General features: G+C 38.9%; 1 protein-coding gene across 1 annotated transcript; it reads right to left on the bottom strand.

The window, feature by feature from the left end:
- Nucleotides 1–644: 644 nt before the first annotated feature.
- GJB7 (gap junction protein beta 7) lies at nucleotides 645–15,099 on the bottom strand. The gene is made up of 3 exons (XM_051854498.2): nucleotides 14,965–15,099; nucleotides 13,143–13,229; nucleotides 645–1,575 (listed from the first exon to the last, which is right to left on the bottom strand). Exon 3 carries the CDS (start codon nucleotides 1,546–1,548, stop codon nucleotides 742–744), a length of 807 nt encoding a protein of 268 aa, XP_051710458.1. The 5' UTR covers nucleotides 1,549–1,575; nucleotides 13,143–13,229; nucleotides 14,965–15,099; the 3' UTR covers nucleotides 645–741.
- Between the last annotated feature and the right edge of the window lie 1,566 nt (nucleotides 15,100–16,665).

Below are 16,665 nucleotides of genomic sequence, written 5' to 3'. Positions count from 1 at the left end.
CTGTAGCCTCCTTGTCCCCTGTCAGTGTGCTACTTTATGTGGGACCTGCCTTCCCTGGCTCAAGAGTGACCCCTGCAGATTTCTTCTGGTTCAGCCCCAATTGTGAGTTATCTTCCAGTAATATTTGCACTTTACTTGGAGACCACTTAAATGATGGTTTTCTTCCCCCTCCGCAAGTCCACTTACATTCAAAGAACCCTAATGTGTGATGAGTTCATGGCTCTGTAGTCTTTCCCTCAGGTTGAGCCATCTCACTGGATTTGCTATGTGCCCCCAGTTAGTGGCAGCTCCACCATATACCAGAGTCTTAAAGATTGCTTAGGACTGAGTGAGTGGAGCCTTGGCTGCCACTTTGGAAAGATTGCCAGTGCTTCCATGGCAGCTTAGAGACCATCCCATTGGTCAGAAATGCCATGCTTTATATGGTTCAGTTGTATATGAATTGTAATGAGAGTTAGAAAAAAAGAAAACTGACATAGAATTTCTTTTCTTACAGATCTAAGCTGTTGAAAGGGTGCTCTTGGATAACTTCAGACTAATTTGGAAATATTCAAAAATATCTTGTGTATCCACATAGTAGAGAACCCTACAACAAAACACTGAGACCTCTGTCTAGTGTTCACACCTGAGAGCATATTGAAATTTTTAAAAAGCTTTCTTCCGAATGATATTAATACTAACACCACTTGTTTTCCAACCCAGCTAAGATCTTTGCTTAGGAAAGATGCATGTTTTCTGTGTTTAACCCACTTGTGTGTCACAAAGTAGCTTTGCTTCAGGTTGTTGGGGTGTGCCTGTGGTCAAGCCTGAATGGTGATTCTGGAGTAGAGCAGGGATCCCCATCTTATTACTTCCAACACACCTGAAGTTGTGACACTCACATCCTGAGCACCTGAGGTTTTTAGAATCTCTCTTGAGGCAGCACTTAATAAAGCACTTGAGAACTAAAAAGCTCAGTTCAATGAAATTCAACACCATGCACAAGCAGGAGGTGATGATCAAGAAAAGGATGAAGATTGTTTTCTCTGTGGGTCTGGAGATGAAACAGTCCACAGTGTTAGGACAAGGCTGCAAATCACACTTCAAAAGGTAAGGAACACGAAATCCATCATAGAGCTTATAAAATAAAACAAGGAAGCCAATTTCAAAGCCAGTTTTAACAATGAGGCTGATAATGTAAGTATACCATAGGCCTCCATCCATCATACCTGGGCTCACATAGAGTTTCTTTCTGTGCCTTTTCTCCCTCCCCTCACGATAGGCTACATGTAGAACTACGAGAAGAGAAGGCGTGGAGACCATAATTAGCTGTAAGGCCCAAAGTCTAACCTGGGATATGGGGAAGAAGTGGTCAAAACACACAGTTTCACAACCAGGCTGTCTAACGTTGCATTCAAATTCTCTCCGCTCATCTTTCCAGACGTGCTCTGCTGCTACTATGTAGACCAGCAAACGGAAGATGAACACAACAGCCAGCCATAGCCTCCCAGTCCCAGTTGAGTATTTATTTACTCCACTTAGAAGGTCTCTGAGGAACATCCAACTCATGGCTTAGTCTCAAAAGAAGGCAAGACTCTGCAAAAGAAAACAATTTCATCATGATTCAATTATTTCTATTCCACTCATAATTTGTACTGTCTTATTTGGGAGATTGTGAAAGACAAACTCCAATGGCTACATTGTAGCATCTCTGGATGTTGAAGGCTCTCTATGAATCCCATAGGATGTGCTCATTTTTTATACAAGGAAATGGTACAACTGGTCTGTGGACATACTTGATCCCATGCCCACTTTAATTTGAAATTTGGTTGATTTTCTCTAACATTCTACCACATTTTCAAGCAATTCTCTGGTCGAAAATCTTTCTGGTTTGCTGCTTTCCTCCAAAGATGGATGGGTTGTTACTGATTAGGGAAACATATAAATCCCATGGTGACACTGGTACCTTGAGATATCCTTCACATACCAGACTTCTGAAGTTCTAGTCTCACTTTCTGTACTCGATTGATGCTCCTCCTCAGTCACTGAGGGCTCTCCAGTGTCCTTAGCTGCTGTTACTTCCCATACCCTGCACCAGCAGCTGGACTTGCCTACAATTTGACAGTGAAAAGTGAAGCTTTCCAATATGAACTCAAATCTGTTGCTCCTTCATCCTCCAGATGGACTTGCATCCATACCCAGCTTTCCTTCTTTATCAGTTTGGAGGGAGAGGTCTCCTTTCTCTTGTATCAAAAAATTATTTCTGTTCTATATCTCATTCTTAATCTGTCCTATATTTTATATAAGGATACTTCAAAATGTTCAATGTAAATACATATTATGAAAAAACTCTAAATGTATTCCAAATATTTTTGTGCCAAAATAAACATCGGATTTCATTTTCCACAAGCATTTTGAAGTACCCTCATATCATCAACTTCCACTGACCCCTTTTTCTCAGCATTTCTTGCTATTTTTGGTTTCCAGGGTGTGAGGGGAATAGATGAATTTTCATTGCTTTTCTTCTGACACTTTTTCTTCTTTATCCCTTATTTCTGCTTCCTCAACTATTAGTCCTTACTGCCCTGCCTTCTCCCATTGCTTTGCTCCTCCTATTTCAATACTTTTGTTTGTCCAGTTCTTTTTTTTTTTAAGATTTATTTATTTATTTATTTGAAAGTTACAGAGAGGGAGAAGCAGAGAGAGAGAGAGAGAGAGAGAGAGAGAGAGATTCCATCTGCTGGTTCACTCCTCCAATGGCTGCAACAGCAGGGCTGGGACAGACTGAAGCCAGGAGCCAGGAGCCAGGAGCTTCATCCAGATCTCCCACATAGGTGCAGGAGCCCAAGAATTTGGGTCAACTTCCACTGCTTTCACAGGTGCATTAGCAGGGAGCTGGATCAGAAGTGGAACTTCTGGGTCTTAAACCAGCACCCATATGGAATGCTAGCATTGCAAGTGGTGGCTTTGCCCGCTGCACCACAGTGCTGGCCCCTGTCCAGTTTTTAAAAACCTCTGTCCTCTGCTCTGCTCTTATTCCACTACTTTCACTAGGAAATCTCATTCATTCTGTGGATTGAAGCGCTGCTTTCAAGTTCCTGACTCAAATCTCAGGTCTTTCCCAGATCTCCACGTCCCACCATCTCTGTTTATCATCTAAATGTTTCATAGGAATCAGAAGCATGTTATGTCTACATCTGAATTTATTAACTTCCTTGCTCTTTTTTCTTCCTTTTTTTTTTAGTTTTTTAACTTTTAACAGATTCAATGTAGCTCATAAATAAAATTCTAAGAATACATTCTCTCTCTCTTTTCTTTCATTTTATATATATTCATATATATTCACAATATATTTTTAATTTACGTTATAGTCAAGGCTTAATGCTGCACCAAATAAATGGTTCAACAACTAAAAAGTGAAATAACCTATTTTAGCAGGAATATAGGCAAAGCTGTAAACAATAACTAAATTGAAAGATGACTATTTCACCCATATACAGAAAATTTTTTTAAATTAATTTTTTTAATTAAAGCTATAGTATAACATTCTTTTTTAAGATTTTATTTATTTATAAGGCAGAATTATAGACAAGGAGAAGGAGAGACATAGAAGTGTTCAATCTGCTGGTTTGCTCCCCCAATGGCTGCAAAAGCTGGAGCTGGCCTATCCGAAGCCAGGAGCCAGGAGCTTCTTCTGGGTCTCCCACACGGGTGCAGGGGCCCAAGCACTTGGGCCATCTTCCACTAATTTCCCAGGCCATAAGCAGAGAGCTGGATCAGAACAGGAGCAGCCAGGACATGAACCAGTGCCCATTTGGGATACCGGCACTGTAGGCGGAAGCTTAGCCTACTAAGCCACAACGCCAGCCCCAGTATAACATTCTTAACCACTGGTTCTTAACCATTGATTTAACAAAGATATAAAACAAAACTATATCTGCAGCAATACTGATATACACAGGGATGTCTTTTTTTGAGTTTTTGTTTTTTTATTTTTGTTTGTTTGTTTGTTTTTAATTTTACTTCCACACATAAAGGAGAATGTGTGGTATTTGTCTTTCTTTGGCTTATTTCACTCAACATGATGATGTCCAGTTGTATCCATTTTGCTACAAATGATAGAATTTCTTTTTTATAGCTAAATAATATTATGTTGTGTGTATATACCACATTTTCTTTATTCATTTGTCTGATGATGGAAACTTTGTTTGATTTCTTGATTTGGCTATTGTGAACTGCTGCTATAAACATAGTGGTGCAGGTATTTCTTTAATACAACATGTTCATGTCTTTTGGGTGTATATCCAAAAATGACTTCCTTGCTCTTTGATTCAGTTGTCTTGTCAGGTGGTGTTATCAGCACCCAAGCACCCAAATAAAAAATCCCAAATTCATCCTGATCTCCTTTTCTCATGAACCTTTTTCAATTGTCCATGAAGTTTTTTTTTTAACTTTTATTTAATGAATATAAATTTCCAAAATACAGCTTATGGATTACAATGGCTTCCCCCCCATAACGTCCCTCCCACCTGCAACCCTCCCCTTTCCCACTCCCTCTCCCCTCATGAAGTTTTTTTGATTCCTATTAAATTCTCTTGACTCCATCTCTAAGTCACTGCTGAAACCTCTCTCACTTCTTCAACCCTCCCTCTACTTCTATTTCCTGTCTCATTATCTCATCCCCAGTACATGCTCAGTGCTCTTTGATCTCTTACACCTCTCTCCATCTCTTGAGTAAAAATTCTGGGGAGCCCCTTCTGTATTTCAGAGACATTGTGTTTCTGGCCCTGTCTACTTCCATCTTGTCTTAAAATTGCACTCTGTAGCGTAGATTCCGACTTCCATTTGTTGGCTATGATCAGCACTTTATTCGGTGCTGTTGGTCTGTTGTAACCATTCTGAAATATGGGTTTTGTTTTTGAATTATCTTCATTTGTTTTGTAGTAGTTGTTAATTTGTTCTTTCAAATGAGAAGGCAGACACTGAGAATAGAAGTCACTTTCCCAAGATCACAAAATGAGAGGCACAGCCACGTTCTCAAGTCCAGTTTCTGTTGCTCTAGATCACGGTTTCTCAACATTGACATTTTGGATTGGAAAACTCTTTGTTTCAATAGCTGTCCTTTGCATTTAATGGATATTTATCATCATACCTAACCTTTAGATGCCAGCAGCAGTTTCTCCTCAGCCCACCACACACACACACTCATGCGCACACACACACCCACACACACATTTTGTGACAACCCAAAATGTCTCCAGACTTTTCCAAAAATGTTCTCTGAGAGGGAAAGTCTCCCTGATTGAAATGCTTTTAACTAATTCTGCCATAAGCAGAAGATGTGATCTAGAGCCCCAGGCCTGCCACTAATTTACTTTCTTTTTTCTAGGCCAGAAAACCATGCCTTTTCAGGTGCTATTTCGTATTACAAAAATCAGTTACTTCTTATTTTCTCCATAGATTCAGTGAAAAAAAATCATGGAAATGGGAGTGTGGGGGAGTCAGGGGATTAAGAAGCTTGGAATATTGTTACAATAGCACACCTGTCTCAGCACATAACATTATGTTTACAGAGGAGCAATATGGATCAAGCTCACATGGTGAGAAGATGAATGAAGGTTAACAGGTGATTTCAGATAAAACAAATATTCATGTGCATAATGTGTTATTCACTAGGACATAAATACTTCAATGTCCTTGGCGTTCAGGACACAAACAAAATTATATTAAATAAAAAGGATTCATTTTTAATCTACCAGAAAGGTTAATGTCTTTATGAATTATTAAAACAAAGCCCTTAAGATTAAAAAGTGGCAGGGTGGTATTATGTTTCATTTTGACATATGTCATTGGGCATTTATCCATATTACTAAAGAGGATATTCATGTATTATAAAACATTTGAAAGCACTTTGTTAGGTGTCTTAGAGAAAGGAAGAAGGTAAATATAGATTTAAACTGTGTTGCTAAAACAAAAGTGGTAAGAAAGTGACTGATCTTTGAATACAAAGAACTAATGTCAGAATTACAACTTCCATTTGACTGATAAATGCCCAGCCTACTTTCAAATTCTTTGCTGATGGAAAGACAAGAGATTTCTCATGGAGAAGAAGCATTTTAATGTTATTTGCCTAACTGAAGTGGTTTAGCATAGTGGTTAAGAACCTTCGTTCACTGATGGACTCCTCATGTTCATGTCCAAATTTGTCTGTGGTAATAATGGAACTTGTGAGACTTTCTTTGGTTAATATTTATGAAGCTCCCAAAGTAGGGTCTAGCGCAAGGTTGGTGCTCAGTAACCATTGTCATTATTATTTTCTTATTTTGCTATTGAAAACTTGGTTGTTGTCAAAGTGAAGCCTCCACATCATAAATTTATTACGTATTTAATTTAATTGCACATAATTAGGGGTACATTAAATATTTAATGCTAGTTCTATTCTTGTGAAGGGGTACAATAGTCAGAAATCTCTATGTGGTATATCTTTAAGCATTTTAAAGCCATGAAATCATTTGCTCAAGTTTTTGATATATTAAAAATAATTCCAGAGTCTCTTCTTAGCAATAGTCTTTAATTTATCCATTTTCTTAAATTTCCAATGATCCTTTCTAATTTTTAATGGAGTTCTTACCAATTCTAATAACCCAATACTCCCATGACGTTCTCCCTTCACTTAAGAAGTAGCAGTTTACTTCACAGGAATTTCATCTGGAAAATTCAATTAAACATTTCCAGAAAGTAAAATATGCAATATTTCCAATACCAAGAATGATTTTGAAAATTTTTCTCAAATATTTGATGTAAATTAAGAGTGGAATGGATATAAGGTGCAAGGAAAATGATATTTCTGCCTCCAAAAAAATGACATTGATCTGTATCACACATCATTTGCAAAAATCAATTCAAAGTGGATCTATGACCTAAATATAAGAGCTTAATCCATAAAACTTTTAGAAGAAAACCTAGGGGCAAGGTGCCATGACCTTGGATTGGATTTGATCCAGCATTTATACATGACAACAAAAGCATGGACAATAAAAGAAAAAATAGATAAATTGGACATCGTCAGAATTAAAAATTTTTGTACCTTGGGATTGTATCAAGAAAGTGAAAAGACAATCTCTAAAATGAGATAAAATATTTATAAATTATATAAAGATATAAAACCCCAATATATAAAGAACTTCTAAAAAATAAGACAACCTAATTTTTTAAATGAGCAAAAGATTTGAGTAAACATTTTCCAAGAAAGATATAGAAATAGCCACTGAACACATGAAAAAGTTCTCAAATCATTCATCATTATAGAAATGCAAATAAGAATGAGATACCACTTCAAATTTGCTAAAATGACTATAATTTTTAAAATATAAAAACTTGTGAGAATGAGGGGAAATTAGAACCATTGTATATTGCTGAAGAGAGTATTAAATAATGCAACCAATTAGAAAAATTTAGCATTCCCCAAAAAGCTAAATAGGGGTTTACCACACACCCCAGCATATATACTCCTAGGTTTATACACAAAATAATTGAAAACAGTGACTCAAACACATACTTGCATACCAGTGTTCATTGCAGTATTATTCTCAATAAGCAAAAGGTGGAAACTATCCAAGTGTCTTTCAACAGTTGAATGGATAATCAAAATGAGGTATGCACATATAATGGAATAGTATTCAGCCATAAAAGTAATAAAAGTCTGATGCATATTACAGCATGAATGAGCCATCAAGACATTATGCTAAGTGAAATAATCAAGTCACAAAAGGACAAGTGCTGCATAATTCCACTTATCTGAAATATTTAGAACAGGTAAATTCATATATACAGAAGTATGTTAGAGGGTACCCAGGGCTAAAAGGAAGGGAGAATTGGGAATTGCTGCTTCAAAGGTTGTAGTGTTTCTGGGAGTGATGAAAACTTTGGAAATAGGAGTGATGACTGAATCCTGTAAATGCAATGAATGCCATCAAATTATAGGCTCAAAATTAAAATGTAAACTTTGCCGGTGCCATGGCTCGAAAGGCTAATCCTCCACCTAGCGGCGCCAGCACACCGGGTTCTAGTCCCAGTCGGGGCACCAGATTCTTTCCCGGTTGCCCCTCTTCCAGGCCAGCTCTCTGCTGTGGCCCGGGAGGGCAGTGGAGGATGGCCCAAGTGCTTGGGCCCTGCACCCCATGGGAGACCAGGAGAAGCACCTGGCTCCTGGCTTCGGATCAGCGCAGTGCGCCGGCCGCAGCGAGCCAGCCGTGGCGGCCATTGGAGGGTGAACCAACGGCAAAAGGAAGACCTTTCTCTCTGTCTCTCTGTCTCTCTCTCTCACTGTCCATTCTGCCTGTCAAAAAAAAAAATGTAAACTTTGTGTTATATATATTTTTGCCACAATAAAGCTAGAAAAGAACCAGGGTAGGAGGGAGCCTACTTAAAAAATAATGATGCAATAGGGGCCCATAAACCCTAAATATTTTTTAAAAAGGAGTAGAAAAAAGTACAAAAGGAATAAAAGCAAAACATTAGTAATGCTTGTCAATGAGTAAATTTCTCATAATTTTGTTTATTATGACTTTCTCCATTGCCCGTATTTTCATGAAAATTTATTAAATATTAAAAAATAAATCTAATGAAAGACAAAAATCAAAGAGCCACCATGTGTTTACATATGTGTATGTGTTTTTTGTAACAAAATTAAATGAGGCTGTTTACAGAGTAGATGTGTGTCTATCAACCATTGAATTTATGCCTGGAAGTTACCATGTAGGAAGATTAGATGGTGGATCCTTTCCCGTCCTGCTTGCCTCTGCATGCACGTCAGTGCATCTCCAGTCCTCTTAACTCTGAAAACCAGCTCCTGTCTGCACCATAAGCGTATCATCCCGTCAACTTAATTATTCAAAATGAGCTTTGCTGGTACTTACTCCATCTTCCATTGTATCCCTCTTCCCAAAATGCAGCTCCTTCTCCAGTGTTCTCCACCTCAGTAAGTAGTACTAACATTCACCCAAGTAATAAAGCCAGAAACCTGGAAGTCATTCTTCCTCCTTCTCTCTTCATGAAATAAACATGCAATCTACATTCAAAGCCAGTGTTTTTACCTTTCAAATATATTCCAGAACTTTTCACTCCTTTCATCTGTACTGACACCATCCAAATCCAAGCCACTCTTACCTCCTTCCCAGAATACCATAATAGCTTCCTGTCTCCCCACTTATCATTGTTGGCCCCTCCAACCTCTTATCCATTCCGTAGTTATATTAACATTTAAAGTGGATATCATATATACAATTTCACTTCTCAGCTTAAAGCTCTATGATGGCTTCTTATTGAATTTAGAGTAGGGAAAGAAGTCCAAATCCTTATCTTGATGACAATAGCCTGTGTTCCAGTGCCCTTGCCTGTCTCTCCAATGCCACTCTGCCATCACCAAGGGCCACTGGATTCCAGATGTGTCCCCTTGCTTCAGTTTCTCCTTTAGACCCTATGTCCATTGTGTCCCTCCTTCCTGCATTGCTCTTGTCCCCTCCACCTGAATCAGAATGGCTTTGCTGGACCTCATCCATCTAAATTAGGTCTTCCTTGTATTCTTGTTTGTAATCTTGCTTTATTTTCCTTCATGCCACCAATAACTTGTAATCACATATACTATGTGATAAATATCTGTACATACTGTGTGTTCTTTAAAAGAATGGACTAGGACTAGTGTTGCCTGATTATGCAAATAAAAATGTAGGATGCCTAAGAAAATTTGAATTTCAGACAATTTTCTAGCCTAAATGTGTCATTTAATATTTTATATATTTATACTAAAATAGGATTCATTGTTTATCTGAAATTCAAATTTAGCTGGGCAGTCTGTATCTTTTTTGGCAATCCAAGCAAGTGTCTTGACTGCTCATTATTGCACATCCAGAGATTAAATAATAGTGCAAAGTTCAGCCTCTCCAGGACTCAGAAATTCTCCTAAACACACTTGGCCACATTGACCATTCTTTTCTTCAATCCAGCCTCTCTGCTCTCCATCTGAATATGTAACTCCTTTTCTCCACTAAACTCAGCTCTGAGAGCCCATCTTCCTTTAATTCCTACCCATGTTGAAGAAACAGATAATCCTGCCTCATCTCTATAAGGAAAGCAAGTTAGGTGTGTCCCCAGATTCCCTCCTAAAACCCATTCTGCACTGACATTAGATTAAAATGCTTTTTCCTTCCTATTATCCCCTCACTCAGGAATGTATCACATTTGAAATGAATGTCAAATTCTCACCTTGACATTCAACGTCCTGCCTAATCCAACGCCCTTATATTTACCAGCATTCACCAATAGCCTTGCCCCACATCTCCCTATCACAAGCTCACACATCATTCTCACCTCCTTGTGCTTGCTGGTGCTGCTTCTCCCTCTTCTGCATTCTCAAGTCCTACCTTCTCTTCATAGCCTCACAGATACTGAGTTTTGTCTCTTCATATTCAGTAGTCCCCAAACCTTAGCACATTATTGTAGCACTTACTGATGTAACACCTGAACCAGGCTCCCATAAAGTATTTTTTTCTCTGTAAAAGAGCTTATATGTTGCATGGAGTTGGGGGACTGTGTTTTTTATTTGTTTTGTCTCCTTGAAAGTGCTTAGCATGAAATAGCTAGTTAGTACTTATTTGTTAACTAAACTTACATAAAGAAGCAGTAAAGTTGATCCTCAGGTGAAATAGTCTCTAATTTCTGTGCTCTTTGTCGCCAAATAAATCACTCCTGGTCTTCAAGGGCTTTGACTCTCCCTGTTGACTATACTAATAGAATTTAGTTAAAATATGAGAGATTAATTTTCAGATTTCTTTGCTATTATATCTGATGTCAATATTGATGATTTATTAAGAGATACTCATTTCTATTTACTCAAATAACTTTAAATTGTGAACTTATTGCAATGGATAGTTTTTATTACTGACATCAGCACTAATTCAAATATTTCATAATTTTATTAAAAATGCCAAGTAGATGGATAGGAGTTTGGCCTAGTACTTAAGCTACCAGTTGGGACACCCACATTTCATAGCAGAGAGCCTAAGTTTGGCTCTTAGCTCCTATCCAGATTCCAGTTTTTGTGCTAATGTGCACTCTGGGAGGCAGCAAGTGATGGCTCAACTAGTGAGTCTCTGCCACCCATGTGAGAGACCAGCACTGAGGACCCAGCTCCTGGCTGCAGGCATCTGGGGACTGAACCAGCAGATGGGTCTCTCTCTCTCTCTCTGCATCTCAAATTAAAAAAAAAATTCTAAATAGAATGTGTTCAAGAAATGGAGACAGGGTATATGTGGGTGCATATTCATGAATGTGCTATGGGGATGAGAAGTTAGAATCCTCTAGTAGGAATTGCTAATTGTTTTAACCCTCTTCACAGCAGATGGCTCTCTAATCTTCAGAATGGGGACCTTCGAGTAGAAGTGTTGTGTAAATGCAAAATTTAAAATAACTATTCCCTGTGTGCTGCATATTCAGGAGTCACAACCAAATGAAAATCTAAGGATAATAAATTTATACATGTAAAATTCCTCTTAAAAGGAACTAACATGCATTAGTATAGCATGAGTAAATAAATAAAAATAAGTAAGTTCATCTGAAGTGCTCATGAAAGCACTCATGAAATATCAACAATTTAAATACCATTGTCATCAGCATCAAACCAGTAAAACTTGAAGGACCCCCAAAACATCAACCAAAAAACCTTCACCAGTTATTCTAAAATCCTAACTGAGCAAAAGAAATTAGAATTACAAGCACAGGCCTCCATAAAATGCAACATTCTGGAATAACAGCACAGTCAATTCAAATTAATTCAGAATTTGGAGACAAATACTGTACCTCCTTTGTGTGTGAAATGAGTAAAATTATCCTGGGAAAGGATTAACCATTATAAAAGAAATTCACTCCAACTGATATAAACAGACAGATAGGATAAAATCAATTAGATTTGTAAGCTGGAGACCATACCCCCTGTGTGCATTGTTCTACACATTGGGGAAAGATTATAATATACAAATATAAAATATTTAAACACTCAATTTTATTTTAAAAAAAAACAAAGATTCTGAATTTTCTGGAACAATCCCTATTGCAAACATGCTAAGCTATTGTTGGATCTAGTAAGAATTTGTGCAGGTCTTTAGGTTCAGAAAATGAGTCACAATAACCAGATTGTAAAGACAAGGATAACTAATTCATTTGACTTTTCTACATCTTGGACTAAAAGTCCATAGCAATTATTTGATTCTCCTTATTCCAATTTCCCAAGCCATCTTCTAAGCAGTGGTTTTCTTGTAGAGGTTCTTTTTGCCGTGCAAAGTTCTCTTGAGAATAGATACAAGAGTCCCAGTTACTGGAGAGGCACTTTACAAATCAGACTCCCCTGTGCTTGTATAATGTGTCGAGTCCCCTGGAGCAGACTTAACTCTGGGTAAACTGGACCCTTGAGTTTCTGAAACTTTGGAACTGAGCGTTAACCCCCAAATGTGGTGATACTGTTGCGGCACCTGTTGAGCAGCCCACCTGCTCTTCCATTGCTGCAGGATGAACCCTTACCAAGCAGCAGCACAGGAGGCTTCCGTTCTTGCACGACTCAGGCCATGGCAATCTAGTCTTCATAAGGGAAGGCAGGCAAGGCTTCCCCACCCAGTCGCCTCTCTCTACTCTGAATGGTCACATACGAACTGTTTGAAAAGCCCTTGCACCACCAGGAAGCAGGGCGCTGCTTTGCAATCACCAGAACGTATTGCTTTGAAACTTGTGTTTGAGGGGCACCACATTTCTGATTGCCTTACAGACTTCCATGGACAATCCTTGAAAAAGCCATCAGCCCTTCTAGCCAGTTCCTCTCATCTCTCTCTAACAGTAATAGCTATCCTTGGATAGCATTTGAGCATTTCCAAAGTGTCCCACAGCATCTCACCCGCTCCTCACCTCCCTTCTCAGGAGAAAGCAGAATGTATCCTACAACCCCCAATTAAGTGATGAAGAAACTGAAACTCAGAGTGTGGGAGACTCAAGTTAAGACAGCAGCTTAGCTAGCAGCACAACCCAGGTCCTGCATGCTGGTCTCCAGCTCCCCGCCAGAGCTCCAGGTCAACTGACCCATCTGGAACCCTGCTCTCCTTTCCACACAGATCACATACCTTATAAGGAAGAGGACTTCTTCTCCTGGGCTGCTTTTAACCCTGAGGCCTGCTGTGCTTGTTGACACCTGCGAAGTCTTGAACTCCCTGTTTGAAAACAAGGCATTTTTATTTTTAGAGATGGTGAATTTGGAAAACAGTGTTTCTGAAACCCAGGATCTTTGGCCTCCTGAGTCTCTGTTGTTATCTAAGAGTCCATGGGAAGTTTATATGTATGATATTGTTTTATTATGTTAGAAGACAAATATACACAATAAACAAAGTTTCTGGATAACCAGCTCACAGCCAAGAACCGCCACAGAATTTTAAAATTTCTGCACTCATATTTCTGAGGGCTCAGTAAACTACAGAGCCCTCAGGCCAAAAAATCCAGCCTATCTGGCCATTTTTGACATTATTAAAACAATAATTGACTATTGCCTAACACTCCTTTTATACTACAGTAGGAGAATTGAGTTGTCATGACACAGACAGGTTGAAATTTAAAGCCTGAAGTATTTACTACCTGACCCTTTGCACAAAATGTTTATATTGTGCTTAAAATCACATTGGAACCAAGCATAGAACATTGATTATCTGAAAATATGAGAAACAACACATGGTGGGTTGTGCTCAAGAGAAAGCCAGATGAAGCCACAGTGGGTGGACATACAGCATGAGTGAAGCCTGTTAGTTGTTTGAATGGAGACAAATGGTGGACCATGAGCTGTCATCAGGCAGGCCCAGCTTACAGGATCCAGGCTCCTGCTGTCAGTAGTTACTTGAGTAATGGTTTAGGTCCAGCCAAACAATATCTTTTTTTTTTTTTTTTTTTTTTGACAGGCAGAGTGGACGGTGAGAGAGAGAGACAGAAAGAAAGGTCTTCCTTTACTATTGGTTCACCCTCCAATGGCCGCTGCGGCCAGCGCACCGTGCTGATCCGAAGCCAGGAGCCAGGTGCTTCTCCCAGTCTCCCATGCGGGTGCAGGGCCCAAGCACTTGGGCCATCTTCCACTGCACTCCCTGGCCACAGCAGAGAGCTGGCCTGGAAGAGGAGCAACCGGGACAGAATCTGGAGCCCTGACCGGGACTAGAACCCGTGGTGCCGGCACCGCAGGCGGAGGATTAATTAGCCTACTGAGCTGCGGTGCCGGCCCAAACAATATCTTTTGTCTGATGAACTTTCTTTTCAATTTTATTGGCTTTGTGATGTTTAATTTTACCTTTGTAGACACACAAGAGCCATAAAGCTAAGAATTTTACATCTAGTATTAGGTTTTATGCATACAAATCACATTTTACTAAACGAAATAAATTTCCAAAGCTGGGAGTCCATGAAAAACACTAAGTGAAAAGAACAGGATCCACACAAGCCAACATGTACATACACACTACTTAACAAGATATTTCAATCCCTTGGTATGAATATAGGCATGGTTATTTATAGAGAAGCCCCAATTAAGCAAAGTGCTAAGGTTGCACTTAATACACACAGGATTGATTGCTAAAAGGTTCTAGGCTGTTCCTCTGTGAGCCTGTGGCTCTGCTCATTCACATTAGTCCATATGCTCTGTACTTAGGCCAAGAATCCTTCCTTAGCCACAGCCTCTGAAGGCCCTCAAGTAAATCACTCTTTGCAAAGGGGCAAATTTGTTTCATGGCCGCATACTCACAAAAGTATGCAGCGTGAATCTGAATGGCAGTAGGTCAGGGTTTGTAATTACTGAGGAATACTTCTGTCAATGAAACTTTTGGGAAATAAGTAATGACAATCCAATTGTATAAGAAATGCAATTCTCTTATTAAATAGACATTCTATGTAAGAAAAAGAAGCTTAGCTTACCTCTTGACACAGATATGGAGATTAAGAGATCCAGGTGGTTAGTGACTTGATTATTATGTCCGCGAGGGCAAACTATTGCTTGAAGCCCAGGAAAATGGAGTCTAGTGGTTTCCAAGGTGGTGTAAGCAAAACAGGTGTAACTTGATCTTTTGCTTGGCTCAAAACTTAGATGAGGATTCTTGGGTGTCTGCTGTTTACAGTATACGTTGAAAGAGAACTGAAGCTGGAGATAAGAATTCAGTCATTCATGTACACGCAGTTCGTTGACTACTCCTATTTATAAACCTTTTCATCATCCACACAAAGAAGCGAGAACAATAGGAGAGCTTCATCTCTTCAAATGATTTTCCAAGGTTTTATCAAAAACTCTCTACAAAAACTAGACAAAAGAAAATTTCAAGTTAATTTTGTTTAATGAATTTCACTTCCTATCTCCTATTCTTAGAAATCCATAAAATTTAAAAGGCATAGTTTCTGTGTTAATATATGATATAAATTTAATGGATAATATTACAAAAGAATCAAACAGTGCGAGAGTAAAGAGAAAGATAAAAATCATTTTCCTCAACCCAATAATACTTGATAACAGGTGTTCCTATGTATATAAGCAGACAGATTTGAGGCAGAGGGTTTTAAAGTATTTTATCTTTTCTTGGAACTATTTCTAGGCATGAGTTTATATAGAATTAAAGCTATGTAGAAATGAAACAAATTTTTTCCTCTTGAAAAGAGAATAGCTTAGAAACATAATTTTACAGCTGGAAATGTGAAATGTCATGAAATTCAATGCCTGCACATTTTAGAGATGAGAAAACAGAATGACAGAATGACCTGCTTCAGGTCTCAGAACCTGTTCAAAAAACAGAAAAGAGCTGGGGATGAAACCCGAGTCTCTTCTCTCACACGTTAGCTGATCTATAGACTGTGTGAGTTTCAGTGCAGATTTTTTCTGCTCACAATGTTTATTACCTTTAAAAATCATTCCACATATCCATACATTAAATCCAAAATCAAAACAGAATGCAGTTTATTTTTAAAAATCATCAATTACTGGATCAACATTTTCCATACCCAATAAAGCACATCTTGTTTCTGCTTTGTATTTTTCAAGAGATCTCCGGATCCCAGGATGTTGATCCAATTCCTAAAGGGTTACTTTACAATAAGATCCCAAAACTGCCTCTGGAATTGTTCATTCCTTTCCGTCTCCACTCCTTTGTTTGTTATTAGTACTCATCAAGCTTTATCCTTGATCTTAAAGCACTGTCTGTTTGCACTGAGACCCCTTCTGCTAGAAACAGTTTGGCAACGTTAGGACAACCTTGAAAGTGCCTATACTGAACCCACAGGCACTGAGGCACTGAGAGCATCCCAGCTTTCCAATACTATCAGCCCTAGGAGTGGGCATTTTGGTATACTGGGTTAAGCCACTACTCGGGATGCCCACATCCCGTACTGGAATGCCTAGGATCAAGTCCCGCCTTTGCTTCTTGTGGGGAGCAACTCGGACTAGACTAAGTTACTGGAATTAAGACTTATTCTATGCATCTGCTCTCCCACAATATGGCGCTGAGAAGGGAGAAACAGCTTCTACTCAGCTGCCTCCAGTTCAACCAATAAACTGTAGGACCTGCTCCTGATTGGAGGAGAGCAGCGTACTCGGCATGTGGGTAGCAGAGTTGGGATTGGTGGAAGAGGACT

This window comes from Oryctolagus cuniculus, chromosome 5 (genome assembly GCF_964237555.1).
Source record: "Oryctolagus cuniculus chromosome 5, mOryCun1.1, whole genome shotgun sequence".
In the NCBI taxonomy this organism is placed as follows: domain Eukaryota; kingdom Metazoa; phylum Chordata; class Mammalia; order Lagomorpha; family Leporidae; genus Oryctolagus; species Oryctolagus cuniculus.
This window is presented reverse-complemented; position numbering and strand designations above follow the sequence as displayed.